The sequence below is a fragment of the Nannobrachium achirus genome (genome assembly GCF_963921795.1).
Source record: "Nannobrachium achirus genome assembly, chromosome: 5".
Taxonomy (NCBI): Eukaryota; Metazoa; Chordata; class Actinopteri; order Myctophiformes; family Myctophidae; genus Nannobrachium; species Nannobrachium achirus.
In genome coordinates this window covers 3,333,233-3,352,547 of record NC_137814.1, presented here as the reverse complement: position 1 = coordinate 3,352,547, position 19,315 = coordinate 3,333,233, and the positions used below count along the sequence as shown (strand labels likewise).

Here is a 19,315-nt window from a genome sequence, read left to right as displayed (position 1 = left end):
CATTAATAATAACATGTGTTGAAGGGGTCTTCAACAGGGGGTCCGGGACCCCTAGGGGGTCCTTAGAGTTACTACAGGGGGTCCTCCAAATCTTTGAGTGATAGAAACATTTTTTCTCCTTTTTTATCTTAACCACTTGAACGCCTATAGTGTCCATATTCTGAGAACTTTAGCCAAAAAATAGCCGATCTACAAGCTCACAACGCCTCGCGCTGCGAGGCGTTGTGAGCTTGTAGATCTGCTATTTTCGTCAAAGAGGTTTGGTGTAGAGGGGAAGTACAGAGTGAAAGGTCAAGTTTATTAAGTATTGATGGTTCAAGTGGTTAAATATCTGAAAACACACATCGACATGATTTCAAAAGTCCCTGCTTCATCTCTCTCTCAACTAAGGGGTCCCTGCTTCATCTCTCTCAACTAAGGGGTCCCTGCTTCATCTCTCTCTCAACTAAGGGACAACTAAGGGGTCCCTGCATCATCTCTCTCAACTAAGGGGTCCCTGCTTCATCTCTCTCAACTAAGGGGTCCCTGCTTCATCTCTCTCAACTAAGGGGTCCAGGGGGACCGTACCTATGTTCCCCAGGTCCCCTAACCCTAACCATAACCCCACTAAACTAATGCTGTGAGGTGGGGAACATAGAACCTGGGGAACATAGGTTGGACCCCCTTCATCTCTCTCAACTAAGGGGTCCCTGCTTCATCTCTCTCTCAACTAAGGGGTCCCTGCTTCATCTCTCTCAACTAAGGGGTCCCTGCTTCATCTCTCTCAACTAAGGGGTCCCTGCTTCATCTCTCTCTCAACTAAGGGGTCCCTGCTTCATCTCTCTCAACTAAGGGGTCCCTGCTTCATCTCTCTCAACTAAGGGGTCCCTGCTTCATCTCTCTCAACTAAGGGGTACCTGCTTCATCTCTCTCTCAACTAAGGGGTCCCTGCTTCATCTCTCTCAACTAAGGGGTCCCTGCTTCATCTCTCTCTCAACTAAGGGGTCCCTGCTTCATCTCTCTCTCAACTAAGGGGTCCCTGCTTCATCTCTCTCTCAACTAAGGGGTCCTTGGCCTGAAAACGTTGAAGACACCCTGTTTAAAGGCATTAAAGTTCCCCATGTCAGTGTGACAGACAGAGAGGAAACAACATGGCGGCGGGCTTAGCATTAGCATTAGCGTTAGCTCCCTGGTCGCTGGTTGTGTGAATCACAACTCCTCAGTGCAGGATGAACCTCTGCGCCTCATACCTCCGGTAGGACACCTTTAAACAACCCTGCCCAACCTGGCGGGGCCTTTGAAGCCGCTAATTAGACCGCAATTAACGTTAATTAACCTTAAACTGTTGTTGTTGTTGTGGTGGCTAGGCTAGCCAAGCTAGCTTAGCCGGGATGCTAGCTGTAGCATCACGTAAACAACACAGTCCTCCAGCGCTGCTAATGATGATTAAAATACAATTAAAATGATATTATTGTTATTGTTTCGGTTAGAAACGGGCTTTGTTGGTCTTTGTGTGTTTTTAATGTCAGGTTCAGGGTTTGTTTTTTAACGTGTGTTTGATGTGTTGGCTAGCGTTAGCATGCTAGTGTGGCTATCAGCATCTCTACGCAGATATAAACTGGTTTATTTGCTGTTTTATCATCAAACACTGGATTATTGATCTGACATTTATTAATATGATGAACGGATTATTAATCTGGTGGTGTTGTACACCAGTCTGTTAACAGTGGCTGTGTTGTAAGTGATCCGATATTCGATGTGTTCATTAATGATCTGATAATCGATGGGTCAGTTTTTATGAATCTGATAACCAGTGTGTTTATTTATGAATCTGTTAAACAGTGGATTATTGATCTGATGAGGAGGGTCTACATTATTAACAGTTTGGGGTCCTGGTTTGAGGGACTGAAGAATATTTGGTCACCTTTTATTAACCCTGTATTCCCCCAAGTTCACAGCATCACTTAGTGATATTGTGTGTGTGTGTGTGTGTGTGTGTGTGTGTGTGTGTTGGAACATATTTCTCAGTTCAGGAGCTGTGTGTGTGTGTGTGTGTGTGTGTGTGTGTGTGTGTGTGGAGAGGAAGGGGGTGTTTGTGGTGGTGATGATAATGTTGATGATGAGAGGGACATCCTTGCAATTTCCTAAACACTGGATGTGTTCATCTGATGAGCAAGCAGTGGCAGACAGTCTATGTATGATGTGTTTATTAATGATGATAGTGGTACTTTTCAAACATTATTATGTATTTATCTGCTCACCCTCAGTGGCAGTTGGGGTTGTCCCTGGCACCAAATCTTTTCAACATTAAACATAGTTATTGGATTTGCAGTCCGACATATTCAACCAAGTTCATATTACATGGCATTTGGGATGCTGCGTTAAAATGTAAATGGTAAATGGTGCATTTATATAGCACCTTTCACACACATTGACACACCGATGTCAGAGGAAACCATGCAAGGCACCAACCTGCTCATCAGGAGCAGTTAGGGGTTCAGAGTCTTGCTCAAGGACTTCCACACTAACTCTGGGGGAGCCCGAGGTCGAACTGGGAACCCTCCGTGTTCCTAACGGTTTCTCTACCCGTGAGCCTCTGCTGCCAAAATGTAACTAAAATCAGAATACAGTGATTTTCAAATGACTTTTATACAGTACAATACCATTATATAAACTGATTGCTTATTGTTTCGTAAAAATTGTGCACTAATTATGAATTTGAAGCCTGCATCAGGTTCCAGAGTATGTACTGTATTGTTTTGTTTACCGCTGTGTTCCATCACTGTGTCATTGAAAAGAAAACACACAGTAAAGCGTGTGAGAAGAACTAGGGGTGGGCGATATGGAAAAATACAATATCACAATATTTCCCAAGCTGTATTACGATACACGATTTTATCACGATTCTTTTTCATGTTGGTTGTTATGGTTATTATATATATAAGATACCTCTGAAAATGCATATGGTGGAGACATTGTATCGTCTCGCCCACCCCTAGTGAGAACTGAGGACATTTATTATTAGTTGGAACTTTTTAAAGTGACATTCTTTCTCATTCTTGTTTGATAATTGATCTGTGACTTCAGTTGCTTCAGCAGTCCGTGGACCATTGAGTATTATCCATTAGTATATCAAGTATGATTCTGTCTATAGTCACCCGCATTATTTTATACTGAGTTGCACAATGGTGTTGTCGTGCAAAAATAGTGAAGATTGCGGATGTGTACAAATTCGTTTGACGCTTGTACTGTACATCTGCAATTTACACTATTTTATAACATTATTATATATATTTCTTTAAAGATATTCGTGGGGTGTACAGTAGGCTGACAAGAAACGGGGAGAGAGATTAGGGGGGTGACACGCAGCAACGGGCGTCAGGATCAGGACTCGAACCTGCAACGCTGCAAGGGCTGGATTACCAGCCTAGGTACCTGGACCACTACCCTGTGGCCCAGGCCTGTTTTATGACATCCTTTGAAACGTTTCCCCTATGACATGCTCGCGGCGGAACTTGGTCGTGTGCGGACGTGTCCTTGCTTGCTCCTGCTTATGCTTGCTATGCTTACATTTCTTCTGCTGATAACGATTTTTTATTTTATTTTTTCACTTTGGGAAACTACAAGTGGATCGCTATAAACGTCTGGGACTGCTCTGCCGTTTCAAAATACATTTTCTTTTTTACTTTGTATTTCCAGTGACTGGTTACGTGGCACTTAGCTAAAGCTAACTAGCACCAGGATGCCCCCTGTTATTTCCACAGAGGACTATCAAAAACTGCTTCAGAAGATGGCAGTACTGGAAACGGAAATATTTCAATTCAAACAAATCCGAAGACTGGATAAACCACTCGCCTGGAATTCCCTTGGCGAAAAGCCAAAGAAGATGAAAGAACGTATAACGGGCAGGACTCCCTCCCAAAGCCCTCTTATCACCGATGATGACTGGCCGGCACTACCCCGGCACAGCGCTGCTTCGACACCCCTTCATAAATGGGCCACTGCCAAGGGGAAAACACAAATGCAGTCAAATCTCCACAAACGCCGAGTGTGCAGCTGATTAACAGATTCACGCCACTGGCCGAGGACCAAAGATGCCTCTCCGATGACAGGGGCAGCATTTCCCCGGGCTGGCTAACAGAACAGCTGCAAGAAGCCCCCCGAAGTCCCTCTGTTGACAGAGAGAACGTCCCACCCAGCAGGGTAAGCACCTCAGTGACTGATCCTGATGTTTTGATTGTGGGCGATGCCGCTTTAAAAGATGTCAAAAGCATAAGAAACAGGAAGGCAAAAGCTATTTGTTTTCCCAAAGACACAATCTCTGACATGAAAGACAGAATTTTGGATCTTGTCAACGAACACCCAACGGTGAAAACGCTGATTCTACATACTGGCACATGTGACACAGAAGAAAACCAGTCGGAAATCCTAAGGGAGAGATTCAGGGCTCTATTCGACACACTGAGCTCCCTCAGCGACATAGAGATAAGCATCAGCGGCCCCCTACCGCCTATGAGAGGCACAGATGAGAACTTCAGCAGACTGTTTTCTCTGAGCAAATGGCTTTTAGCTGCATGCACCAACAAAAATGTGCATTTTATTGACAATTTCAGCTTTTTCTATGACAGAAGACACCTTTTCGCTGATGCGAAACAACTAAACAAAAAAGGGGTGAAACTATTCACTCAAAATGTTTTCCATGCTCTAGCCTCGGCCAGAACACAAGAATCCAAAACAACAGATAGTGATGAGCAACCTTTATCTGCTACCCTTGAAGTCACAGCTGCCCCTGCTGAAGCTGCAAAAGATGGTGTTTTGGCTACCGAAGTGCCCCCCCCGGCCGAGGGGGGAACGGCCTTGGCGAACGGAGGAGATTTCAAAACAACAACAGACACCGTTGTCCCTGCCAAAGCCCTCTCTGCCAAAGACGAGAATGTGGAAGACTCCACAGAAGCAGATGACGTCAATGCAGAGATTGGGTTGATCAGGGAAATATTTGAAGAGGAGAGTAACAAAGAAACGTTCTCTGGTTTCCCTACCCCAGCCGTGGCTGGCCCGAACCATGAGCAGAGTGAACTGTCAACAGACAACAGAGAGTCGACAGAGGAAGAGGAGAGTAACGAAGAAACGTTCTATGGTTTCCCTGCCTCAGCCGTGGCTGGCTCGAACCATGAGAGTGAACTGTCAACAGACAACGGAGAGTCGACAGAGGAAGAGGAAGGGGCTGGAGAGTCAACCGATGAGTCGACAGAGGAAGAGGAAGGGGCTGGAGAGTCAACCGTGGAAGAACAAGCCCCATCTTCCCAATCTTTCTCTTTCTCCCTATCGCCAATGCCCCTCCTAGATTTCACGAATGGGATGAATGAATTAATTAACAAAGGGATTAAAATGACCCCGGCCAGACGCCAGGCCAAACGCCCGGCTCCACAACCGCCACCGGCCAAATGCCCGGCTCCACAACCACCATCTTTGAAAACGGACGAAACTGACCCTGCCATGCCCCAGAAATCTGTGGCCTGGGTTCTTTCACCCCCACCCATCCCTCCACGACCTAAACGAAAGAAGAACCTGGCCTCCCAACGAGCTGGGACAATACTGGGCCAAAACATGGCCTCCCAGCTGAACATGGCTCCACGACCTCAACGAGCTGGGACAATACTGGGCCAATACATGGCCTCCCAGCTGAACAATACATTCAGCCACTGATATCAGTTGGGTCCGATATTATACCCAGCAACAACCGTATCTGGACCCGATGCTCCTCTAGGCGCTTTTACTAAGCAGGCTCACAATATTTCTACTGTAATTTCAAATAGAGTGTCCAGGACAAGCAGTGGCTCTGCTAATCTATCAAATTTAACTTACATACCCTGTAGGGACTATAGTACAGTAGAATGTCAAAAAATAAATCTGGCCCTCTTTAACATCAGGTCACTTTTAAACAAGCCCTCCTCTGTAAATGATCTAATCTGTGAAGAGAAGCTAGATATAATCTTTTTAACAGAGACTTGGCTGGGCACAGATGGAGCTGTTGCACTTGGCGTCGCCTGCCCACCAAACTATCATTTTATTCAATCAGTGCGCGAAGGAAAAAGAGGTGGAGGTTTGGCGTACATTTTCTCTGACATCTTTAAATTCAAGAACCTGTCTTTTGGAAGTTTTTCATCCTTTGAATACCAAGCTAACTTATTTGAGAGTAAATCCTCTGTTCTAATGATTACCATATATCGCCCACCAAAATGTAGCAAAGCCTTATTTCTTACAGAAATATCAGAACTTTTATCTATCTGTTCCACTGACTATGAGAGAACCTTGATTGCTGGCGATGCAAATTTACATGTGGATATTGTTACAGATGTTACTGCTATGAGTTTCTTACAGTTATTACATTCCCTTGATTTTGTTCAGCATGTTACCGGGCCAACCCACAATCAGGGCCACACCCTAGACCTGGTGATCTCTAAAGGGCTAAGTATTTCTATGGACAGGATCATCGCTAAGCCTGACTTATCGGACCACTATTTACTGTGTTTTAATATGACTGTCTCTGATCTAGAAAAATACAATAGAGAATATACTATAAAAAAGAGATTTTTCAGGGCATCGGCAGCAGAAGAGTTTGCTCGCCATCTTGCATGTGCACCCCCCCTTCCTGATATTCCCTCAGTAAATGATATGGTTCAACATTTTAATCTTAAATTAGAGTCAGCTCTGGATATAGTGGCTCCTATGAAAACTAAAAAGAAACATAAAGTAAAAGAAACACCCTGGATAAACGATCATATACGCTCACTCAAGAAACAATGCCGCAAAGCAGAGCGAGCTTGGAGAAAAAATAAACTAACTATCCATCTACAGATTTTTAAGTCATTAACAGCCACGTACAATAAAACCATGCGTCTGGCTAGGCAGGCCTATTTCTCCGGAATTATTAATGAGAACAAGAACAATGCTAGGGTCTTATTCTCCACTATTGAACGCCTCTTAAACCCCCCCCAGTCCTACAAGCAGTCACTCCTTGCCTCTAAAGCAAAGTGTAATGAGTTTGCATCCTTCTTTGACAACAAAATTGTGAACATTCGAGCTGGTATTATGAATAATACTGTCACAAATGCAAATGCGGTTAATGGTGCCATGTGTAAAAGTGTAGATAAATCTAGGGGCAGCCTAGTATCATTTTGTGAAATTGATGAAGAGGAACTTCGTAAAACCATATCGCAAATGACATCGTCTTCTTGCTCGCTGGATGCAATACCCACGCCATTTCTCAAAGAGGTTGTAGACTGTGTGATTGGAGATATCCTAAAAATAGTAAATAACTCTATACAATCAGGTGTCTTTCCAGAAACACTGAAAACGGCCGTAGTTAAGCCCTTACTCAAGAAACACAACCTCGACCCGTCCATGCTGTGTAATTATAGACCCATTTCCAATTTGCCTTTTCTGGGCAAGGTCCTAGAAAAAATTATCTTTCATCAATTGGATGTATTTCTGCAGAACAATAAGGTGCACAACAAATTCCAATCCGGCTTCAGGAAAGGACACAGCACAGAAACTGCACTTTTAAAAGTAATTAATGATCTTAGGGTGTCTGCTGATAACAAAAATGTATCCGTTCTCCTACTGCTGGATCAAACGGCGGCTTTTGACACAATTGACCATACAATTCTAATACAACGTCTTGAACACTGGGTAGGGCTGTCAGGCACAGCTTTGTCCTGGTTTTACTCCTACCTAACAGGCAGAAGCTACTTTGTTAATCTAGCTGACTTTGAGTCAAACAAACACAACATCTGCTCTGGTATTCCACAGGGCTCAATTCTTGGTCCTTTATTATTCTCCCTCTATATACTGCCGCTGGGAGAACTTATTTCCGCTCACGGTGTGAATTTCCATTTCTATGCTGATGACACCCAGCTGTACCTTTCGGTAGCTCCGGACGACCCCTGTGCTCTAGACCCATTGCTGACGTGTGTGTCTAGCATAAAATGCTGGATGAGTGAGAACTTTCTCAAACTAAATGAGGACAAGACAGAAGTTCTCATAATTGGTTCTACTGCGCAGAGAGAATCAATAATAAGTAGACTTGGTAACCTGTCTAAAGAAAGTAACACTTCTGTAAAGAACCTGGGAGTGATCATTGACGCTGAATTGAATTTTAATACACACATTAATCATGTCACCAAGATTGCCTTCTTTCACCTTAGAAATATTGCGCGAATTAGAGCCTATCTAACATTGGACGATGCAAAAACGCTGATCCACGCTTTTGTTTTCTCTCGGCTTGATTACTGCAACGCACTTCTCTCTGGTCTGCCAAAGAAAACAACTGACAGTTTGCAACTTGTTCAAAATGCGGCAGCCAGAGTTTTAACTAAAGCTAAGATGAGAGAACATATTACTCCAGTCTTAGCGTCGCTACACTGGCTCCCGGTTGTTTTTAGGATTGATTTTAAAATTATTTTACTTGTTTATAAAGCTCTAAATGGTCTGGCACCTTCGTACCTCTATGACTGCCTGCATAGATACGTTCCAAACCGCCCACTCAGGTCTTCTAGTGCTGACCTACTCGATGTGCCTAAAATGAAATATAAAAAATATGGTGAAGCAGCTTTCTGCTTCTACGGACCGACAGTTTGGAATAAACTCCCATTACACCTAAGACAGGCAGCCTCTGTGGATAGCTTTAAAGCACAGCTCAAGACCTATTTCTTTACTCTTGCTTTTAGCTGAATTATTTTTTTATCTCTTTGATGCTATTGACGTCCACACTGTTCTGAAATTGTTCTTCAATGTTTTATGTTTTTATTGTTCTGCTTTATTGTATTCATGTGTATTTTATTTTTTCTGTTAAGTAACTGTGCTTCATTTTCTGCTCTGTAAAGCACTTTGAGCTGCATTTCATGTCATGAAAGGTGCTATACAAATAAAGCTTTATTATTATTATTATTATTAAATAGGGATGGATTATTACTCGATTACTTAATTGAATGACCGATTATAACGATTATTTTTCATAATCATTTAAATCCACCTCTTAGATTACTTGGTAGACTAACTGTTTCACTCCTACTTCATAAAGCACCACATGTTTTCAGTGTTCAGACAGCTGTGGATTCTCTGCAGGGCAGGCAGACCAGTCCAGCTGCTGCTCACACACTGTGTTTTACAGCTAATAAATCCACACAGTTGTTAGGCCTGTCACAATCATTACATAATCGTCTAATCACAAGTATTTGACATAGTCGTAATTATTTTGTCATAATCGTCACAATCGTTTACATGTTGAAAAATGTTCACATATTTTCAAACATTTTCAACAATAGTGGAATTGTCAGATTACAAGCTCACAACGCGTCACGATGCGACACGTTGTGAGCTTGTAGATCGGAGTTCTATTTCCAATGTCAATGTTCTTTTTTAAGCATAAAGTTGTCAAATATGTCAGTAATTTCTTTCTATATGTAGGTTAAGTGTCATACAGTATATCCACCTGTTTCCGTGGGAATTTACTGTAGAATTATGTGTGGGACACTTCCGGAGAACAGCTGAAATACAAGCTCACGTCGCGTTGCAGATGCGACCGCTGTGAGCTTGTAGATCACGCTTGGCTCGGCTCGGCTGTGACGCCGTAACTGCCACCCACCTTCTGTGCAATGCACGATGGGATGCTGGAAACTTGTGGATGAGCAGGACAGAAATACAATTGTCAACGACAAAAACGCAATTAAATTGTGTCGCAATTATTTGAGTGACAATTAATCGTCATGTAAAATGTCATAATGGTGAGTCGTGTCAGCCCCAGCAGTTACTTGTAACACATGCTGCTCAGTGTGGCTTGACAGCATCTGGCTGTAATAAACCCAGACTGTCTCTGTGTGGATGGCAGCATGCTGCTCCAACACTGTGCTGCTAGCTTGTTTCATTCAGCCTCACTGATGATGTCTTCACTGTGCAAGGTGTGTTTACTGCTACCGTGTACATCTTACAGGTAGTTATGAGTCATAAGTATTATGTTGTTCTGGTTGCGCATGACACATACAGTATATATTTTTAAGGATATTTTGCTGGGCTTTTATGCCTTGATTTATACCGTAAAAGTAGAGATTGACAGGGAACGGGGGGAAAGGGATGGGGAGAGACGTTCAGTAAAGATCGTGGGGAACAGGACTCGAACCCGCAATGCATTGTCAGGCCACATAGGAGCCTAGGTTCCCTGACCGCTAGGCCAGCGGTCTGGGCATTGTTGCAGCATCAGTAAAAATCAAGAATGCAATGTTCTTATTCTTAGGTTATAAACATCTGTCCTCTAAACATGTGTGCACAAGGATCTCATTCCTAGGTTATAAACGACTATTCTAAACAACATCTGGGTGAATGTAAATGCCAGTGTCTTTGGCATGCGTTAGATGGATCCATTTGGTGTATGTCTACACTCATCTCATCAACATGGATCTGTCCCATATAGTGCCACCATCAGGCTGATTTTTTTCAAACACATTTTTGGACACTGCTCCTACACATTTTGCCCTAAAATCACGCTGCGACCTGACGGTCGCTTATCTCCCGATTAGGGAGTCTTACTGGTGGTCATTCAGGGCTAGCTCTTTGTTTTTGCTAATATTATTGTCAACTCATTTTGTATGCTGGTGACAAATGTAATTTTGACAAATCTTTCATTTTAACACTCATCTTTTCTTTTCTCTAATTACAATCTAAAATATGTACCCTTGTTGTAAAAAAAAAACTACCAGTAAGTTGTCCTTTAATTGTCCACTGCATAGCGAGAAAGGAAACGGGGAGAGAGAGAGTAGGGTGAGGGGAGTGACATGCCAGCACCTTAGGTCCACCAGGCTCGGGAATTGAACCCGGGACTCTCTGTCTGCCACTGGAGCCTATGTGGTACGCACATTACTTAACCCACCAAGACCCAAGGCTGATTCTACAAATGCCTTCTAAATCAGTGGTTCTTTTTTTTTTTTTTTTTTAATCTGTGAATGAATCGGTGGTTCCCACACTTTGAAGATGTTTCAGAAATGTCCAAAAACAATAGATCTACAAGCTCGCAGTGTGGCACGAAGTGACGGGCTGTGAGCTTGTACATCTGCCATTTTTGAATGTGTAAAAGAATCAACACTTTACAGTTTTTACAGGTTAACCGCTCTGCTCTCGCTGTTGGACCCCACTCTGCATTGTCCTTTTCCTCTGTAACCCGAGGACACAGAGTCACTGATCTCCAAAAAACTTGTCATGCAGCCCAATACTTTACAGCAGGGGTTTTCAAAGTGGGTGACGGGGCACCCTGGGGCACCGCGACGGCAGTCCAGGGGTGCCGCGAGATCATTTGATAGTATTTGGAATTTATTTGGACACTTGAAAAGATATTTAGTATTATTTTAAACTTGAAGTCAGTTCTATGGCCATTATCTCAACGTTTTCCTCGCAACATAATAACTAAAATATCGTCACTGTCGGGCAGAAACCTTGTATCTCTAAGTTTCAAATGTGTACGTCTTTTGGTAAAGCAAAGCCCTGCTTCATCATACAAGACTGTCGCACAAAACTAGTGAAAACAGCAGATCTACAAGCACACAATGTGAGGCGTTGTGTGCTTGTAGATCTGCTGTTCTCACTAGTTTAGTACATTTTCTAGATGATAAATACAAAACGAACGGTTTTGGACATGCAAGGTTTCCACCCGACAACGACGATATGCTATAAATATAAGGTGATGGGAGTGAAAATGATAATGTACTGTGGGGGTGCCTCAGATTAAACAAATATTTATGGGGTGCCCTGAGACAAAAAAGTTTGGGAACCCCTGGTTTACTGGTCCTCTCTTTGTGTCAGTTTGCCCTGGCTCACACTGTGTTAGTGAGTGTTGATGTTGTATTGATTTCACTTGATCGTCTGAACTGGCATTTTAGATTCAGTGACAAACGGTTTACCAGTTTATGAAGTGTTCATGATGAGCCCACTGGAAACCATATTGGTGAATCACACTTGTTGACTGTGTGTGTGTGTGTGTGTGTGTGTGTGTGTGTGTGTGTGTGTGTGTGTGTGTGTGTGTGTGTGTGTGTGTGTGGGGGGGGGGGGGGGGGTTAGGGAACCACCCTAACCCTGTGTCAGATGGTTCTGATGGAATCTTCATAAAGAGAATTACAGCTGATGAAATGATAGCAGTGGCTCATGGGTAGAGAAACCGTCATTACAACACAGAGGGTTCCCAGTTCAATCCTAGGCTCCCCCAGAGTTGGTGTCGAAGTGTCCTTAAGCAAAACTTTGCATGGTTTCCTCTGCCATCGGTGTACGAATTTGTGTGAATGGGTGGATGTAATGAATGGGTGAATGTAATGCAGAATCTATGCAAAGCGCCTTGGATAAAAGCACTATATAAATGCACCATTTACCATTTATGATCACTTTTATGCATATTGATATACATGTAGTTTCTGTGTGTACTAATCTGTCTCTCTGCCTGTGTCTCTCTCTCTTTATCTGTTTCTCTCTCTCTCTCTCTCTCTCTCTCTCTCTCTCTCTCTCTCTCTCTCTCTCTCTCTCTCTCTCTCTCTCTCTACATGTGAGCAGGCAGGCAGAGGCCCTGAAGGCAGACATGACAGGTATGTGTTCTATGACATTACCTTTTCTTTTATTGATTTCATAAGCATTTTGTTCCCCTCTGTGAATGTGATGTTGACCCAACACAAATATCAACACTGAACAACCTTGATGCTATGTTTATTATAGTGGTATCCACCTGTTTCTGCAGGATTTACTGTAGCATTATCTGCGGGACACATCCGGTTAACAGCAGACATACAAGCTCACGTCACGTCGCAGATGCAACCGTTGTGAGCTTGTAGATCACACTCTGCTGCGACACCAGAAATGCTGCTCGCCTTCTGCGCAATGCATGATGGGACGTGGGAAAGTTGTGGATAGTAGTTATTTCTTTCCAACTCTTCATGAGTATTCTATTGGTACAGTGAGCTGTAGTGTATCATACCCAGTACCACTAACCAACCCTTTATTCTAATCCAGGGCTTTTCAAAGTGGGTGCCGCGACGGAAGTCCAGGGGTGCCGCAAGATATTTTGATAATATTTGAAATGTACTTGGATATTTAAAAATGTATTTAGTATCATTTTTAACTTAAAGTACAAAGTTATTTTCAGTCAGTTCTAACCAAAATGGCTGTTATCTCAATGTTTTCGTCACAACATAATCGCTAAAATGTGCTATAAATATAAGGTGCTGGGAGTGAAAATTATTAATATTGTCACTGTCAGGCAAAAACCTTGTATCTCCAAGTTTCAAATGTGTATGTTTTTTGGTAAAATAAAAGCCCTACTTCATCATACAAAAGTGTCACACGAGTAGTGAAAATAGCAGATCTACAAGCACACAACGCCTCGCATCGCTTTAAACTTTAAATAATTTTAAAAATAATAACACAAAAATAGAAGGTTTTGGACATACAAGGTTTCCACCCGACAACGACGATTTAATGTAGGGGTGCCTCGGATGCAAAATAATATTCATGGGGTGCCCTGAGACAAAAAAGTTTGGGAACCCCTGTTCTAATCTATGGTGGTCTTTCTTTGACGAAACTCCTGCTCAACATTTGTGTGTAGAATAGTGCTGGGCAAAACGAAAATCATTTCATTTCATGTACAGGCTGCCCTCCAGTCCTCTGTGCCAGGGGCTGTTAGGGAGTATGACCCAAAGCGTGAATGTAAAAGTTCAAGGAAATGAACAAGCATTTACTCTCTCTCGTGCGCGCACGTGTCTGTCAGGGTTTTGTTTTGAGAAAGCGGGTGAGACTCGAGTGGCAGCAACAGTACAGTACATCTTTTGTGTCAGTGTTTTGTGGAACAACAGCGTAGGCTATCGTTGTAAATGTCCCTGTCAGCTCATTGTGAGCTAAGCTGGCACACTTAGTGAAGGAGAGGACACTCACTGAATGATAGCTAGGATGGAATCCCTGTCAGTGATGTCACTCTAGTTCACTGTACTGTGTGTGTGTGTGTGTGTGTGTGTGTGTGTGTGTGTGTGTGTGTGTGTGTGTGTGTGTGTGTGTGTGTGTGTGTGTGTGTGTGTGTGTGTGTGTGTGTGTGTGTGTGTGTGTGTGTGTGTGTGTGTGTGTGTGTGTGTGTGTCAGATTGTAAGCTAGGAGCAGCAGAGGTGTGGACGTCTCGCCAGGCTCTGCAGGATCTCTACCAGAAGATGTTGGTCACTGACCTGGAGTACGCTCTGGACAAGAAAGTAGAACAAGACCTGTAAGTATATTTACTACTACTACTACTACTGTTACTACTGGAGTCTATCTGGAGTACGCTCTGGACAAGAAAGTAGAACAAGACCTGTAAGTGGAGAACTTAACTAAAGCACCTTTCAGACGGACAACGGATGACGTACCTTTAGTAATTCATTTTCAGTGAGAGCCGGGCGTTTATCTGGGACGTGCAGATAAGTTGAGGGGCGGGGAGGACAGCAGGCCATGCAGGTCTCCCCCACGCGTGCTCGTTCATCCATGCGCTTGCGGGTGGCAAGAGCTGGAATGTGGTCATCTCTTTTCTTTCTGCGCTATGCGTGTTTGTGTCTCCACATGAGAGACAGCGGTGCGATCCCCGGCTGATTAAAGCCAGAACGCTTGCGTCACTCGCCGGCCGCCTGAAAGGCGCTTTAGAATCCCAATCAGTAACGCCGTCACAGTTACTGACATTTGATAACATGTGTGGTGGTTTAATCCCAGGTGGGAAGAAGATCCAAACGGAAACGTTGAAGCAATAAAACAGAGCTGAGTATTTACCAGTGTTGGGGATTGACTCTATTCTTCTCTTAATCCCAGGTGGAACCACGCCTTCAAGAACCAGATCACAACTCTACAGAGCCAGGCCAAGAACCGAGCCAACCCCAACCGCAGTGAAGTGCAGGCCAACCTGTCACTGTTCCTGGAGGCTGCCAGTGGATTCTACACACAGGTAGGTTATAATGATACCCTACAACCCTAATGGAGGCTGCCAGTGGACTCTACACACATGTACACCAGTAAGACTGCCTAATCAGGAGATAAGCATCCGCCACGTCGCATACACAAACTTTAGAAGGCAATCATAGCCAATCGGGATGGGAAATGGGACAGATCCACGTTGATGACAAGACTGTTGAGATACTGTGTACCGCCTTGCGTGATTTTAGGGCAAAATCGGTAGGAGCAGTGTCCAAAAATGTGTTTTGCAAAAATCGGCCTGATGGTGGCGCTAGAAGAGGGCCATGTGAGAAATCAGGGCTGGAGGTGTACTGGTATGTTACTTGGTCCTATGTAGTCCTAGTTACTACAAGAGTGTGCTGCAGGGTTCCCCAATAGGCGGCCCGGGGGGCTACTGTCTGGCCCCCACCAACCCCAGTAATAATGGTGGTATAAGAGCAGCAACAACACTAGTATATCGTCATTGTTTGGTGGAAACCCAAAATTTGTATGTTGTTTCACAAAGTAAAGCCCTGCTTCATCATACGAGGCCGTCGCACAAAAGTAGTGAAAACAGCAGATCTACAAGCACAAAACGCCTTGTGGTGCGAGGTGTTGTGTGCTTGTAGATCAGCTGTTTTCACTAGTTTAAATCGTTTTTAAAATGATAAATGCAAAACAAACGGTTTTGGACATACAAGATTTTCACCCGATAACGACAATATCTGAACTGTCGCTGGAGTAGTGGGAACGCCACCGTCGCCCCTGCAATGTTGTGGCCCTCGGCTTGGTAACGTAGACATGATTCGGCCCTTGGGGAAAACTAATCGGGGAACCCACTGTATTTGTTTAGAGCTTATGTTATATTAATTTATTACGATATTATGTCCTGGACGGGTGTCACCGGGTGTAAAACCCAGCAACAACATGTGGCATGGTGTAACGTTTAGTAATTATTAGAGGAGTTATAATATGTATGGTTGTATAAAGTGGGAACACTTTCCTGGGCATTGCTATCTGATGCAGCTCTGACAGTGACAATACATGCAATTTATGTAGCACCTTTATAGGTACTCAAACCTTTTAACGTAGTTAAAACTATGGCCGTCAAAGTGTTAACTTAGTTAAAAGGGTAATGTAGGAGTAGGAGTTAAACACTAATGTAATGTTGATGTATTCCAGTTACTACAGGAGCTCTGCATGGTGTTCAATGTGGACCTGCCGTGTCGGGTCAAGTCCTCTCAGCTGGGCATCATCAGCAACAAGCAGAACAACGGCTCTGCCATCGTTACTCCTCAGCCCAGCTCCTGCTCCTACATCTGCCAGCACTGTCTGGTGCATCTAGGAGATATAGGTAAGATCTACTAGTAATGTCTGGTTCATCTAGGAGACATAGGTAAGATCTACTAGTAATGTCTGGTCCATCTGGGAGATATAGGTAAGATCTACTAGTAATGTCTGGTTCATCTGGGAGACATAGGTAAGATCTACTAGTAATGTCTGGTTCCTAGGACCAGATGCAAATTAGCCTTTCTGTGATACACCAAGGAATATTTTAGAAGGAATGGAAACACGTGACCACCGGGCATGCGCCATGTCTGGCTATGAAGCTCACCATGGGTGCCAGAACTCGCACGGAAGTGCGATAAAATACATGTCAGTGAAGGCACCGCAGTTTTCCCAATGACCCTGAGCGCAACGGTGGGGGCCGAAAAGGGCCGATGGGCCTTCCCACACTCCCCCGCCCCCACCGTTGCGCTCAGGGTCGTTGGGAAAACCACGGTCGCGTCAGTGAATGGAGCCGGCTTGATCAGCTCATGAACAAACCTGGAACAAAAACTATTTATGAACGACTGAGACCTTTGTCATATAATCTGTTCAGGAATATAAAAGAAGACATATCAAAGGTATTTTTACAATCACTTGCATTTCGATGTGCACAGTACATAATGAAATAATAATAATAACAGTAAATAATAATCGTTTCTGTCTCTGAAGTATCACGAGATTTGGTTCCCAGACAGGAAACAGTGGATAGTCTCGCGATACTTGGCACGTTTAGAAACATACTTTTTGCTCTTTAGATACTGCTATAAAATGACACAGTGCGCACATCGAAAATCCACACAGCACAAAAAAATGTGTGACATGCCTTCTTTTATTTTCCTGAGCTGAGTATGTTATAAAGGTCTCACTTGTTCATAAATAGTGTTTGTTAATGAACTTAATGAGCTGCTGGGAGGCTGCTCCACAGTCTTCCACCCAACTTCCGGCTGCAGTTTGGCACCCATGGTGCGACCAATCTGCAGTTTGGCACCCATGGTGCGACCAATCTGCAGTTTGGCACCCATGGTGCGACCAATCTGCAGTTTGGCACCCATGGTGCGACCAATCTGCAGTTTGGCACCCATGGTGCGACCAATCTGCAGTTTGGCACCCATGGTGCCACCAATCTGCAGTTTGGCACCCATGGTGCGACCAATCTGCCGGTTGGAACTGCGAGATAGGGAAAGGGGCGTGGATGTCTTTACCTCTTATTTACCTTGTGACACACAAGGAACTGGGGCGGCAGTGGCTCAGGGGTAGAGTGGCCGGCAGAGCGGCTAGATGGAGAACCGCACGGTTCCCAGTTTGATCCCAGGAGGAGGAGTTTATTGTTTGTCATTCATTACAAGTACAGAACAAAATGTGTTACCCAGGTCCTAGACATGGCAAAGCAGGATAGCCACAGGGGTTAAAGTTATCAGTTCCTGGGACTGATTCCAATCTTGAGGATTCTGAGATCAGTGCAGATCCACAAAATAATAAATAAACAAGCGAGAGGTGTAGCGATGGCCACAGCATGAATGACAAAGTTGTCAATACGCTAGTCAAGTGATCTCCAAACTAAAAAGCAGTTATAATGTCAAGATATGAGTATTTGAATTGGCCAGACTAGCATAGAATACAACATAAAACACATAAAATGAAGCATGGATTGGCACACACACATTCAGTGAAGGCAGTTCAGAACTTAAGAGAAACAGTACCACAAATATTGGTGTGCGCTGCATGCGCCACATTTCTAAAATCACATATTGGGACGGGGACTGCCCCATAGGTCGAACTCCCGTTGGGTCGAACAGCGTCAGCAGGTTAGATAATCACCCGCGTCACAGTTACTGAGGTTAGGTTTAGGGTTAGGGTTAGAGTTAGGCATAGTTTTACTGAGATTAGGATTAGGGTTTGGTGGTCGATCCAAAGGGTGTTCGACCTAATGACATGTTACCTATTGGGACATGGTCTGAAAATAAGTTTCAGTCTTGGGATTTCTGTTGGCTTTAACCCCTGTAGCCATGAGATCCAGGAGCTAGAGTAGCTGCTGCACTACTGCACGCTGCCATGTTCTTCTCTCCCCCAGAGTCAGTGTAGAAGAGTCCTTGAGCAAGACTCTGAACCCATAGTTAATCCTGATGCGCAGGTTGGTGCCTTGCATGGTTTCCTCTGTGCATTACATTCATCCATTCACACAACGATGGCAATCTATGTAAAGAGCTTTGGAATAAAGCTCTATAAATGCACCATTTCCCAGACCGTGGTAAATGATTCCCTGCAACAGCAGATGGTACCATGGCAGATGTGCAACGTCAAGCATTAGCCATCCTTTCCCAGCATACGTGTAGGAAATCATTTTATTTGGATCAATGTTAGGTTTAGGTTTTTGTCTCCCCCAGCGAGGCTGACCACTGCATTAGTTAGGAAACAAAGACAGTTACAACAGTAGAGCCCAGACCGCCACAGTTACAACCTCATCCTAGGGGAAACACAAGAAGCAGACATCAAATTAATCCAAAATAAAATGTTGTCTAAAAAGTTAGACAATGCCATATGGTCCTGGGTATGAATATCTTTTGACTGCACCTTCACTTAAACATAAAACTGCTTTCACATTCATTTTGTGCTACTGTACATTTCTGCTAATTCACCTCCTGTACTTTCTTTGCATATCAGAAAGAATACCAAAATCTAACGCTAAATTAAATCAACAGAGCACTGTTTCAGTTTGATATTGCGCTCCATTCCTGCTAATTGACACGTCAATAAGTGTTGATATTCGGACGATTACGTTCATTTAATTGTGGGAAGCCAATATCGTGATCATGATTGAAATTCAATTAGTTGTGCAGCCCTGATAAACAAGCTCTCATTGTGAGCTTGTGAGCTTGTAGATCAGCTATTTCTTGTAAAGATGTTGAGGGCAAAAAAGGGGCAGACCTAATACAGAGCCCTGGGGGACCCCTATAGGGTTGTAATGTTAGCAGCCTGTTAAATGTCTCATTTCAAATGCATAAAGACAATTTGGAAGCCATTTAAAACGGAATGCCTC

The 19,315-nt window shown here is 43.7% G+C and overlaps 1 protein-coding gene across 4 annotated transcripts in view; it reads left to right on the top strand.

Moving 5' to 3' along the window:
- Positions 1–1,120: 1,120 nt before the first annotated feature.
- Positions 1,121–19,315, top strand: part of smg7 (SMG7 nonsense mediated mRNA decay factor) — a 64,475-nt gene continuing 46,280 nt past the window's right edge. For 3 of the 4 annotated variants that reach the window (XM_080726172.1, XM_080726173.1, XM_080726171.1), the window contains exons 1-5: positions 1,121–1,234; positions 12,568–12,599; positions 14,140–14,257; positions 14,830–14,962; positions 16,132–16,303. In XM_080726172.1, coding sequence (XP_080582298.1) covers positions 1,209–1,234; positions 12,568–12,599; positions 14,140–14,257; positions 14,830–14,962; positions 16,132–16,303 — 481 coding nt within the window. In that variant the 5' untranslated portion in view covers positions 1,121–1,208. The remainder of the gene's footprint in view (positions 1,235–12,567; positions 12,600–14,139; positions 14,258–14,829; positions 14,963–16,131; positions 16,304–19,315) is intronic. The other variant, XM_080726174.1, reaches the window with a different exon arrangement.